General features: G+C 36.8%; 1 protein-coding gene across 3 annotated transcripts in view; it reads left to right on the top strand.

The window, feature by feature from the left end:
- ubr2 (ubiquitin protein ligase E3 component n-recognin 2) overlaps window positions 1-11,022 on the top strand; it is a 172,542-nt gene extending 161,520 nt beyond the window's left edge. The window contains exons 42-47 of one of the 3 annotated variants that reach the window (XM_063055703.1): window positions 2,070-2,178; window positions 2,641-2,697; window positions 2,835-2,912; window positions 5,390-5,560; window positions 5,874-5,975; window positions 6,413-11,022. In XM_063055703.1, the coding sequence (XP_062911773.1) occupies window positions 2,070-2,178; window positions 2,641-2,697; window positions 2,835-2,912; window positions 5,390-5,560; window positions 5,874-5,975; window positions 6,413-6,554 (659 nt within the window). In that variant the 3' untranslated portion in view covers window positions 6,555-11,022. The remainder of the gene's footprint in view (window positions 1-2,069; window positions 2,179-2,640; window positions 2,698-2,834; window positions 2,913-5,389; window positions 5,561-5,873; window positions 5,976-6,412) is intronic. The other 2 variants (XM_063055701.1, XM_063055702.1) reach the window with 2 other exon arrangements.
- The last annotated feature ends 1,855 nt before the right edge of the window (window positions 11,023-12,877 follow it).

Raw genomic sequence — 12,877 nt, 5'->3', positions numbered from 1 at the left:
GACCCTGGCAAAATACCATCCAGGAATCTCATTCTCGGACACAGAACCTTTTTTCTGTTCCCCTAACTAATGAATCCCCTACCACCACAGCTCGCCTCTTCCCCCCTACCCTTCTGAGTCACAGAGCCAAACCCAGTGCCTGTGACCTAACCGCTGTGACCTTCCTCTGCTCTGTCATCCACCAATAGTAGTATACTTATTGTTGAGGAAAATGACCACAGAGTACTCTGCAATGGCTGTTTAATCCCTTTCCTCTTCCTGACTGTCACCCAGTTTCCTGTGTCCTGCACCTTGCATGTAACAACCTCTCTATACATCCTATTTATCATCTCTTCGCCTCTCAGATGATTGGGAGTTCATCCAGCTCCAGCTCCAACTCCTTAAAGTGGAGTGTCAGAAGCTGCAGCTGGATGCACTTTTTGCAGGTGAGGTTGTCAGGGACACTGGAGGTCTCCCTGCCTTCCTACGTTCTGCAAGAGGAGCATTCAACTATCCTGACTGCCCTCCCTACTGTTCTGAGCAAATATAAAGAAGAAAAATACAATAAACTGTGGGTTAAAAATATACCTACAGCTTTTCACTTGCTGTCACATATCTACAATATCTTCTTCGTGTCACTTTGCAACGTTTTTGCGGGCAAAGATATGCTTTTTTTTTAAGCCAGGCTGCTTCTTTGCCACTCTTCCATAATACCCTTTTTGTGCAAGGCCTTAAATATTGTCAAGCTATGAACTTCATCTCCAGTTGCAGCCACTGACTTCTGCAGCTCACTGTGAGTAACTATTGGCATCACAGTAGCCGCTTATAAGTGCCATTCTTCTCCGGTGACTAAGTTTAGAGGGGTGGGTTGACCTAGGCAGTGTGGCTGTTGTTTCCACTTTTTTCCACATGAAGTACTGTACTGACCTCCGAAGTATGTTCAGTGCCTTTGAGATAGTCTTGTACCTTTCCCCAGATCTGTGCTTCTCTATTATCATTTCCCTGACGTCTTGAATGTTTTTTTGTCTTCATCTTGGTTTGGTCTGTTGAAAGTCTGCCATACTGTTGGACCTTAGAGAGAGGGTGTATTTATTCTTATGAATTCATTGAAAACAGGCTATCTCCAATTCTCCACATCAACAAATTGGGTGAGTTGGTAAGTTAATGTACAGTATTGTACCTGAGGAAGGTAAGCAAAGGGGGATGAATACTTTTTCAGCCTCACAATTTTGATTTTTAATGTTTTGTAAATTGATGCCAGGTTTTGAAATTTTTCTTTTGATTTGACATTAAATGCACAATGTTTTGTAGATTAGCTCAAATATCCTACTTAAATATATTTTAAATTAGAAAATAAGACAGTAAGATGTGCAAATATTTGTGGGCGATGAATACATTTTCAAGGCATTATACATTCTGAAACTTCAGTCCTGTTATACAGTCAGAAGATCTGTATGTCCACAAAATCAGTGAAGCCACTGGAGTATGTGTCTGGTGGTGGGTTCTTCCTGGAGCTGTCAGAAGTTGCAAGGGATAATTGATCCATTGCATCCAGGTACTGGTGGTCCGGAAGGTAAGTATAATTGAACTCTCTCCTTTTTCTATCCAGGAAAGGCTGAAAGCAGAGGTGCAGTAAATAAATGAGCTGCAGTCAAGGCCTCTATCCACTGTGTTGGAGAGGAAACTAGGGCTAAGAAACAAGGAAGACATCTCTGAAGCACCTATATAGATTTGCATATTTTAGTGCTTGTGGGTTGGTTCTCCTTGCTTATCCATGATATTTTGAAAAATCTTTTCCAGCAATAAATTTTGAATGAGCTTCTTTTCGAAAAATCCTACAATTGCATCCATACCAAATTCAGATTAACTTAAATTTTCTCTTACTTTGTATATGTTGTTTAATTCTTGGTAGTTTTTCTTTTTCATTGCATTTATTTTATTTCAACTACTTTACCAATACTGTTAGGTATAGCATTTCGTAGAACAAAAAAAATGTTTGACGTTTGAATCTGAGTGGAAAAATATTTTGAAATAATTGAAATTTTGTAATGTCTACTAGCTAAATTAATACAATCTCTCTTAATTAACAGAGAATGGACCACACCACTTTGAACTATTATGTCGTTATCTTTCTCTGCCAATAAACCTAATGAGTCTTTTCCAGACAAACAGTGATACTATTGAGCCATTGATGCAAAGGTAAGGTTCAAAAACCTGAACTTTCCATACCGTGAGGATATGCAAGAAATATTTGCTTCTGCATTGCATAAATCAAATGGTGCTGGTGTTGCCATTGCAAATGCTTTGATTAAGGAAACACATTCTCTATACGGTGTATTACTTCTAAAGTCTGCTGTTTTTAATGAACTGATCAATTCATTTTTTCAAAGGATGATTTGATCAGCTGTTTCTTGATATCAACAGTTATTAAATTTAATAAAATAAGTAACTTCATGCAAAAGAGTGAATAGTTACCATGGTAAACAAGAGAAAGGAGCTGACGTTGCAATCAGGTCCGCTTTGCTATTATTAAATAGTGGAACAGGCCTAGGGGCTGTTTAGCTCATTCATTAGCCTAATTGCAAATATTTAGTGGGGTTCCATTGATTCCATTAATATTTTGTTGGAGGCTAACATCGCAATATAACTTTGAATTTGTAGGTGGTGTGGAGCTGCAGAAGTGCAGAGCTTTGTGAAAGGGGAGAGAACAGCTGTTAGGTAGGTGCATACTTTGTGATTTTGTGATAATTCATTTTCTACATTGACTTATTAATTCTTCAAATTTACTTTGCAAAATATTAACAGTTTCAATTCCCTTCTCCACTACGCCATCCCTTCCACTCTCCTATTTCTAGTTATCCTAGAGAGTCAAATAAATTGATAGACCTTCCTGATGATTACAGCTGCCTTATAAACCAGGCCTCTTGTTTTATGTGAGTAAATAAAATATTTTCCAAATTCTATTATTTGCATTTAACATTGATCTAATTTTTAATTAATGAATAGCAGTTTATTCAACGTAAAAACATCCATCTTTGATTTAATGCTTGCAAAGATTAAAGGACAAGAATTGTGTACATATTTCAATTTTTAAATCTTATAATCAAGTGGGTGAACACTTGTGATCAGGGGAATGTATGGCAAAAGGATGTTATTGACTCCATGTAGTTTCTCAAAGCTATTTTCAGCCATGATTTGTCTTTCTTCTTTAGAATGCTAATCCATTGCTTATTTTTGTAGTTCTAATGCATGTACAATACCAATGATTTAAGGGTCGCCAATAAGTGCTGGTATTCACATCCTCATTTTCAGTTGTCACTGAAAAGGTGATAAAAATGGTAGAAAGGTATCATGTGCTAAATCCACTGATTGCAATAACTCTGGTATAGCTCATAGAACTGCTGCCTTACAGTACCAGCGACCAGGGTGAATCATTGCTTCTGGTCCTGTCTGTATGGAGTTTGCACATTCTTGCTGTAACCACGAGGATTTTGTTGGGGTGCTCTGTTTTCCTCCTGCATCCCAAAGACGTGGTGGGGTGGTGGGGAGAATTCATGGAGTTGTATAACATGCCAGAAGTAAACAATGTGAAAAGTTAGCCAACGCTTGAAATTTTCCAATATATGAGGGTTGAGTCCCTCTGTTAGTTAGGGACAACCATGGATATTATGTGCTAGCTCTCAGGCAGTACGATCTGGAGAGCAAGCTGTCGCCCGTGTGGCAAATTCCATCTCTCTGTGCAGCTGATGAATCCAAAGTAACAGCAATACCATTTGACACCAGTGACATCGCAGGGGTTAGTCCTGAAGCCTTCCCCATGAGTGGGTACAGCCACAAAACGGTGATGGTTTGAGATCAGAGTTTTCCCTCCCCTAAATAAGCTGTCAACCACAGCTAATGAGCTCCATCTGCCCAAAGTGGCTGGTTTTAAGGTGTTAGTAACCCACCTTTGCTGCTTTTGTCAGTAGAAATGGTTCTACCACACTTAGTAGCTAAGCCCCTTCTCTCTCCCTGACTATGACAACTTGAAAGAACCTTCCCAATATATGTGAACTTGAAAATAGTTCCTAATGTTGAACAGAAAGGAAGCGGGGCGGGGGGGCGCGGTAGTGATGAAGAAAAGTGAAACTCCGATTTCACAGGGAATGTCACCAGCTCCTTTTAGAAAACCACACATTTTTCAGGATAACCACACATATCAAGGCTCCCATATTTTCTGACCAAGGACTGCAGGCTGTTTCCCAGCTGTGCTTTACTGCTGAATTATCCATCTTACTGAAATTTTAAAGTAGATTTACTATCAAAGAATGTTTAAATTGTACGACCTTGAGAGTTGTTTGCTACAGGCAGCCACAAAGCAAGAAACCCGAAAGAATATAATTTTAAAAAAAACCAACACCCAATCCTCAGAGAGAAGGGGGTAAAAAAACACATCGTGCAAACAGTAAAAGCGAGCAACAACATTCTGAACCTCAAAGAGTCCTGAGTTCCGAACCCTGGAGTAGGCACAAAGCCTTGGTATCAGTCCATCAAAGTGGACGCGGAGCACAGTAACTGGGGGCAGTCTTCATTGCCCCAGCGCCACGGAGAGAGGAATGAACTTCGTGGGAGAGTGAGCAAAATCGGCTCTCACCTCCGATCCCGACACCCTGTCTTTCCAGTGTATCTGGATTTACAAGCCTGTTGATTTTGGAGGGGTGCTATATTTCCTAACTAATATATTTGCTTTTAAATATTTGGGTGAGTGGGCACGTGGCCAAGTGGTTAAGGCGTTCGACTAGCGATCTGAAGGTCGTGAGTTGGAGCCCCAGCCGAGGCAGCGTGTTGTGACCTTGAGCAAGGCACTTAATCACACAGTGCTCTGCGACGACACTGGTGCCAAGCTGTATGGGTCCTAATGCCCTTCCCTTGGACGACATCGGTGTCGTGGAGAGGGGAGACTTGCAGCATGGGCAACTGCCGGTCTTCCATACAATCTTGCCCAGGCCTGCGCCCTGGAGAGTGAAGACTTTCCAGGTGCAGATCCATGGTCTCGCAAGACTAACGGATGCCTTTTTTTTATTTGGGTGAATTTGTTGTTTGAAAATAGTTTCCTTTTTGAATGTCTTCATTAAAATGTTACGCAATATCAAATTTCATTGCTCTGGTACTGATTTGCATTTTGTGAGCTTTTTTCTCCCTTCCTCTCTTTGAAAGACCATTCAAAGCTTTGAGCAGATTTAGTTGCACTCATCAACTGTGAACAGAGGTGATGTCATGAAGAATTGTAAGATGACACTAAAATATTGACATTTTCCTTCACCAAAAACAAATAGTTATTCACCCTAATCAGAATTGTTATATTGTGAGAATTTTGTTTTGCTCATGATTACAATGCAAGGTTTTCTTTTTTCTTTGCGATAATAAACAGATGTCCAAAATCTGGTGGCGATAAAAGTCGTGCACCAACTCTTTGCTTGGTGTGTGGAGGAATGCTTTGTTCTCAGAGCTATTGCTGTCAGACGGAGCTAGAAGGTGAAGATGTTGGTGCTTGCACTGCTCATACCTATACTTGCGGTTGTGGAGTTGGAATTTTTTTGCGGTGAGTTTGAAATCTTATTGCCATAAACCTTTAGAACTAGAGTCTAAGCTAGGTCCACAAATGGCACTTGTGACCATTATATAAATCATAGTTGATGTGTTCATCAGTAAACCCGGAACTGAACATGCCTGAGTGACGATAGAGAATGAGTTCTGGAAATATTTCCTGTTGCATTGGATTTTCATCCTTAGCTGACTTTCAGCACTTATCCTGAGTAAGATCATTTGATTCTTGATCAAGAAACTAGATTAAAATGGTCACCTGATTTCTTTTTCCCTGAGTCAAGACAAAATGTACTCTTGTGCATTTACAGAGTTCGAGAAAGTCAGGTCCTCTTTCTAGCTGGAAAAACAAAAGGATGCTTTTATCCACCACCCTACCTTGATGATTATGGAGAGACAGATCAAGGACTGAGGTAAAAAGTATAAAATATTTATTCTTCCAAAAACAGGAAATGCATTTCAGTGAAGGAGTACAAATTAGTTGAGATTTTATATTCAATCCAGTGACATATAGAAATGTTAATTCCATGTTGTTTGCTTTTATTGTAATGGCAGAAAAATATCAGATTCTAAACCTATCTGAATTTTTGGGGTGCTTGTTCTTACTAATTAGTGCAAAGATGTATTTGTAATGGTTGATGAAATTTGAGTATTTTTGAATATGGTGAACATATACAGAATGAGAAAGCATTATTTAGAATAATTTATATATATTTTCCACACCAGCTTCAATGTGAATGAACGTTCCACACAACATAATTGTTTGTTCCTTAGACAGATTCTTGGTAGACTAGTGTTGTAGGAAAGGTTGATGTTGAAAGTGAATAATTATATGAACTATATTTTACAGACGAGGAAACCCCCTTCATCTGTGCAAAGAACGATACAGAAAACTACAAAAACTATGGCAACAGCATAGCATTACAGAAGAGATTGGTCGTGCACAGGAAGCAAATCAAACACTAGTTGGCATTGACTGGCAGCACTTGTGATTTGTTTTCAATAGAACTGTAGACACTTGGCACATCTGAAGCAAAAAAAAACTTTCGAGGGAAGTCGGAGGATCAGGTTAGATGAAATACCTCAGGCTACCCTTTTTTGGAATACTTGTTCCTGAATTACAGTAACTTCAAATGTTGCATAATTTTTCACCTGTCATTAAGAAAATGTGGATCGCATGTGAAGTGCATTATTTTAGATGTCATTTGCTTTATTTGCACTTAAAGTCTCCTCGACAGTGAAGCATTTTTGGGTAATAAAGCCCACATTTTCAAAATAGCTGAATTTTTTTTGAATCCAAATTATTTATCAGGTTTTGGACTAATACAATATTGACATCCAAAGTGTGTTTCTGTGCTCTATATAGTCAGTGATGTTTAATGAACAATGTCGGGTCAAGTGAGAAATAGGTTGCTGGACTTCAAATGGAACTTTATTTTTAGTTCTTTCTTTCCCTCTTTATCCTGTTTTCTTTAGTAGGATAAATCAATTTGCACCAATTTGTGAATATGCATTTTAAGGTGTGCATCTGCTTTCAGTCAACTTATCTAAAACTGAGTATATGTAAAAGTTCCCTCCATTGGAAAAAAGTTAGTTGTCACTTCAGTTTAAGAATCTTACTATTTAATAGTTTATGGAAAATGTTCTAAATGCATTTGAAGGATCTATAGAGCTATTTTATAACTTGCATTTTATAATTATTTTAAAAATAGCCTCATTATTGAAGAGGTCACTGAAATCAGGGTAGTTGATAGAAAATTAACAATTAATCATCTTAAGATACAATTATTAGGAATGATGGTAGGTGAAGAGAAAATGGTTCCATTTTTAATTCTTTTTAACTTTGTGTATGTAAAGCATTCCATTAATAAGTATTTGCTTATGAGGAATGGATGAAGTCTGGTTTACCAGTTAGAGACAACTAGCAACAACTACCATGTAAGACTCTAATTCCTTTGTTCTTTTGTTGGAGTAGATAATGAATTATTTCAGGTATTGCTTTCTAGAAAACTATCAGAATGAAATAAACTGAAAATGGGTCATATAAATGGTATTTTCCTGGCGGGGCGGGGGGGGTTGGAAAGTGGCAGAACATTCAGCATACCTTTAAGCATTTTATCCCATCGGTATCACGAGTACAAGATTTTATTACCTGTTAAGATGGTTTAGTAAAATGAGGAAATAGATTGTGTTATACCTTTTTTAAATACTCATTCAAGCAGACTACAGCAGACCATGCATGTGATAAAAAATTTAACTTCTAATTTGCACTTCTATGCCTTTGTATACTAGGATAAATGATTTAGCATGCAAATATGCCATGTGACATTTTAATCTAACTTCATAATTGTAGAGTTAAATGGTTAAAAGATAAGCCATTATCAAACAGAGGAAAACCTTCATGTTCATAACCACATCTTAAGTGTTTATCAGTACTTAAGGTGATGAGGAACCTGACAAATTTGTCTCACCCAGAGTGATATTTCATACAACATACATCAAAGTTGCTGGTGAACGCAGCAGGCCAAGCAGCATCTATAGGAAGAGGCGCAGTCGACGTTTCAGGCCGAGACCCTTCGTCAGGACTTTTTCATAGTTTTGCTTAATTAAGTGAAATTCCTGAGATGTAGTAAAATGGGAAGGAGGAAAAATCAGTATTGTCTTTTAATAGGTAATGCCTGATGATCATGTTTCAGCACAAAATATGTGATTACTCTTCAACAACACTGCTTTGAACCATCCTAAAATAAAGAAGACAAAAATCCATTCTTGACTGAAATACAGTGCAATAATAAGTAATTTTGTTTTAATGAATAGAGATTCAGAAAGGTTACAGAAACATAGAATCTCATCTATTTGATTTATTTCGCGATGCAGTGCAGAGTAAGTCCTCCTAGCCCTTTGGGCCACATCGTCCCAGCAATCCCCAATTAACCCTAACCTCATCATGGGATAATTTACAATGGCAATTTGACCTCCCCAATACGTCTTTGGTCTGTGGGAGGAAACTGGGAGACCCAGAGAAAGCCCAAGCATTCCATGGGGAGAAAATACAGAGACTCCTTACAGAATGGCAGTGAAATCAAACTCCTAACTCTGGAACGCCCCAAGCTGTAATGGCTAACCACTACACTACCGTGGCACCCAAACTAAGGTTTGCCAAAATTCAGAAAATTTGTTTCAGAAAGATAATTTGTTTTCCATCATATCTCAAGTAGGTTCTTATTTATTTAATGCAGTAAACTTCAGGCATGATGCCTTGATTGTGTACCTTTCATTATCCTTGATCTTTCCATCCTGGCTATCATTCTTTCAGCAGATGGAAATGGATGAGAAAACCCATTTAGTTCCTGCACCTCAAAAGATACTGTTAGAATAACAGCAATTGCTTCTAAAGATTTTTTTTCCATTTTCTTCCTGACTAAGACTCCATTTAATTTCTTGTTGCTCTGACATCGGATGTATTTCCTGTTGGTTTGATCATGTAATCCAAAGTTCTGGATTTGCAGTTTGGTTTTCTCATTTATTAATACCAATCATCTAATATACATTGTCAATTTTATTCAAGCTTGAAGATCTCAAGTATCTCCAGTCATTGCTGAGAAATCAGTCTACGAGTGCTTCCTTCCTTTTAATTTTCAGTCTTCCCCCTTGCTTTTAAGTCCTGAAGAAGGGTCAATTTCTAAAGTGTTGTTGCCATTATTTTTTTTTTGCCTTACCATATAATTTTAAAGAAGGAACCATTTTTCATTTATTGTTTTGATTAGTGCCTACCGGAAAATGGAGGCATTTATCAGGCAAGGGTTTTTATGGCTGCGTTGATGAAGTTGGAATATTTTGCAGTGCTTGAAATGAAAATGTGATTTAAAATATTAAACTCCTTAAACCTAAGGAATGCCACATTAATTTGGTGCATTTTGAGATTTACTGTATTAAGTTTTGAGGATATTTTTGCCTTTTTTCTTCCTGTATCATCATTGCTTCATCCAGAGCTGATTGCCCTTCAAGTAATGCTTTTTCTCTTGTTGAAGTTGATCTTATGCTGCTAAGTATTCCAGCTTCGCTAAGTCTATACCGACTGCAAAAATATTTGATTCCATGTAGTCAGTTACAGGGTGCAGAAAAAAGATTTAACAGTGACTTCACTAGTATGTGAAGTAAACAAACTCTGTGTATGAAGCAGTAGATGCAATCTAACTTGCAATATTATATCTTTTGCAAATGGACATATTCCTATTTTGAATGGCATCAAAGAATAAAAATTTTAGTTTCTGAATAAACATGAAATTTCACAGGTGCTGCAATTTGAATATAACATACAGGGTGACGAACCTATGACAGGTGTGCCTGAGATAGCACGCAAATAAAATTTTTTTGGCACTCCGCATGCAGTGCCAGCCCTTAATTCTTTAAAGCCCATCCATAATAAAAGGATACATAATAACTATCTTTACTGCTGTATGAAGCAACAATGTTTTTTTACGGTCTGAGAGTAGTGAGATGTTTTCACAGGAAATGTCTCCCACCAGCTGAGCGCCAGCTAGACAGTTGTGAAGACACGTGACATTGGATGATACGTTTTGAACTCAGTATGCATCAGTATTTGAATAGTAAATGATTTCAACTATTTAAAATTGTTATTTTTCAATTGTCTTTTTAAAATATTAATCATTTTAACAGGTTTTCTAAAATGCTTCATTTATTTCAATCTGTCTCTGTTATAATTTTATTAACAGTAGAACAATGAATACATGTAAATAGGTAACCTGAATCATCGTTTTTTTCCTTTAAGTCCATAATTATTGTTACTAATTCATTAATCAATGATAATCTCTGCTCCAAATTACCATATCACATGAAGTTTTTAGAAGATTATCGCCAATTTGGGCACACGTTCTCAAAAAGGTTCACCACTCCTGAAAGGATGTACCTGGTCTTCCAAAAAATTTGTTTTCATTTGACTTAAATGCAGTTTACTGTGAAAGTGAGATCATTTTCGTTTGCATAATCTTGGCTGATGCTGATGTGGATATACTGTAGACAAAAAGCCTAACAAAAGCCTGATATAGTAAATTTAAATGTTTTAATTTTAAAGTAATGTACATAATTTGCTGAAACAGAAAGCACACCCATTTCTCCCTTTCACTTGTCCTGTTAATACCTTAAATTGACCACATTCTCATGTATTGTGCAATTTTTGCTCATGGAAACATTTAGCATGCATTTACATTCACTGTAGAAATGTTTATAAAAACAAATACTTTAGATATTTGGGAGAATTCTTGTAATAAATGGGCTGTTAATATATGTTGAATTCATGTATAATTGGTACTATGTACTATATGTAAAAAGCTGAAGATTCAAATAAATGCTTTAGGTGTTGAAAATCTTCGTCTCTCTTCATAATGGATAAACCTTCCAAATGGGTATTTGTCTCACAATATTTTTGATCATTTTTATCTCCATAGACTTTATTCAGGTAAAGCTATTTTCTACTGAGTTATAACTTTAGCAGTAAAGAAAAATCAGACCAATTTTGATAACCCATGAAATTGAATTTTAAAAAATGAATTAAAGTTAGTTTAGGCTTCCTTTAATGTAAAGTGTTTGCAATGGCAATTTAAACAAACACTGGCTGGTATCCATGGAAATGTGAACATGAGTCAACCAACAACTTTAGGGAAGAGAATGGTGTTAAGATGGCAAACTAGTGTGGTTTGTATCTGTTTTCCTATCTAAGTAAATTTTCAAGTCATTTGCTATGGCTTGATGTTTTTTTTCCAAGGGACAGTTATTAAGTTAGAAGCCAGATTGGCCTCGTTTTCTCTTCACTCCTTGACATTGGTTCTATAATATTTAATTGCAGGGCATTTGATCATTTAAATTATAATATATGTTTTCAAATATTATGAAAATAAAGTCCATGTGCCAACTGTTAAATATACAGAAATATACTTAAGAAAGAATATCATATTAACATGATATACTTAGTTATTTCAAGTAAACAAGCTCTTTGAAAACAGGGGATCTAAAACTGGCAGTGAAGTACCTGATCTGCAAATCACATTATCATGTATTTGAATAGCATTTGCTTCAAATATTCTTAAAATGGAATCTTTAAAATGTGACTCTCCTTCTTATTTGAATGGTTTGAAATGTTTCTTTCTAAGGAGCTTTATTTGCAAAATTTCCCAAATTAATTTATTCATCTTAGTTTCAACGACACATCTCCACAAACATCAGATTCTATTATTTTACTTTTGAGAGGTACTGACTGAAACTGTCCAAACATTTTGCACATTGGTGTGCAAATGTTGGGGGTGAGAGGAAATAGGAACAGAACCTGACTCTGTCACGTCAGAGGCACACTGCACAACCATGTGAAGGTGGTTCCTGTTTTTCCCTGTCCAATTATATGGCCACTGAAGTTAATGGACATCATCAACTTTGAATAAAGACTCATTAATAAGTTAATTACTATCTTAAATTAACTTCATGTAGTGGTATCAATTAACAATACATTTCTGGTTTATAACTTCCTGAATTATCTTTTGAATAAAACTTGAAATAGAAATATGACATTATTTGTTTTTGTGACAGTTCTTTGATAGAACTTGGATGTTGTACTGCAAATGATGCAATTTTGAGTCTATATCTAAATAACTTTTGATAGTTACCGCTTAGTGTCTTTATTGGGCTGGTCCTTTTAACAATTGTGTGGCGCATGGCCAAGTGGTTAGGCCATTGGGCTCACAATCTGAAGGTTGTGGGTTCGAGTCTCAGCCAAGGCAGTGTGTTGTGTCTTTGAGCAAGGTACTTAACCACACACTGCTCCAGTCCACCCAGCTAAAAATGGGTACTGGCAAAAATGCTGGGGCGTCAGTCTCGCGATAGACTGGTGTCCTATCTGGGGGGGAGTCTCATACTTTCAGTCGCTTCACACCACAGAAACTGGCATAAGCACCGGCTTGATGGCTCGGGACAGACTTTAACTAACTTTTAACAATTAGTTTAAATCTGTCCCAATCCTCCTAAAGAAAACAGCTTGTTATTTGCATAATTGTGAATATGTCTTACAGGAATACAGTCTTAATGGCCCAGATATGTCAAAATGAACTATAGTACTTCTATTATTCCTGCCTAGTGTGCATCTGCAGTTTTTAATAGAGTATTGAAATTTAAGATGATTATTATATTAGCCTTAATCTTCTGTACTCATCCTTGAAGTAACATTTGAGGACATTGCAAACAGGAAATTAACATGGTAACATTAATCAGTCATTATAGATATTTTCGAGTCCATTAATTTCAGCCA

The sequence above is a fragment of the Mobula hypostoma genome, chromosome 8 (genome assembly GCF_963921235.1).
Source record: "Mobula hypostoma chromosome 8, sMobHyp1.1, whole genome shotgun sequence".
Classification (NCBI taxonomy): domain Eukaryota; kingdom Metazoa; phylum Chordata; class Chondrichthyes; order Myliobatiformes; family Myliobatidae; genus Mobula; species Mobula hypostoma.
Note: the sequence above shows the minus strand (reverse complement) of the source record. Positions and strands in the feature narration are given on the sequence as shown.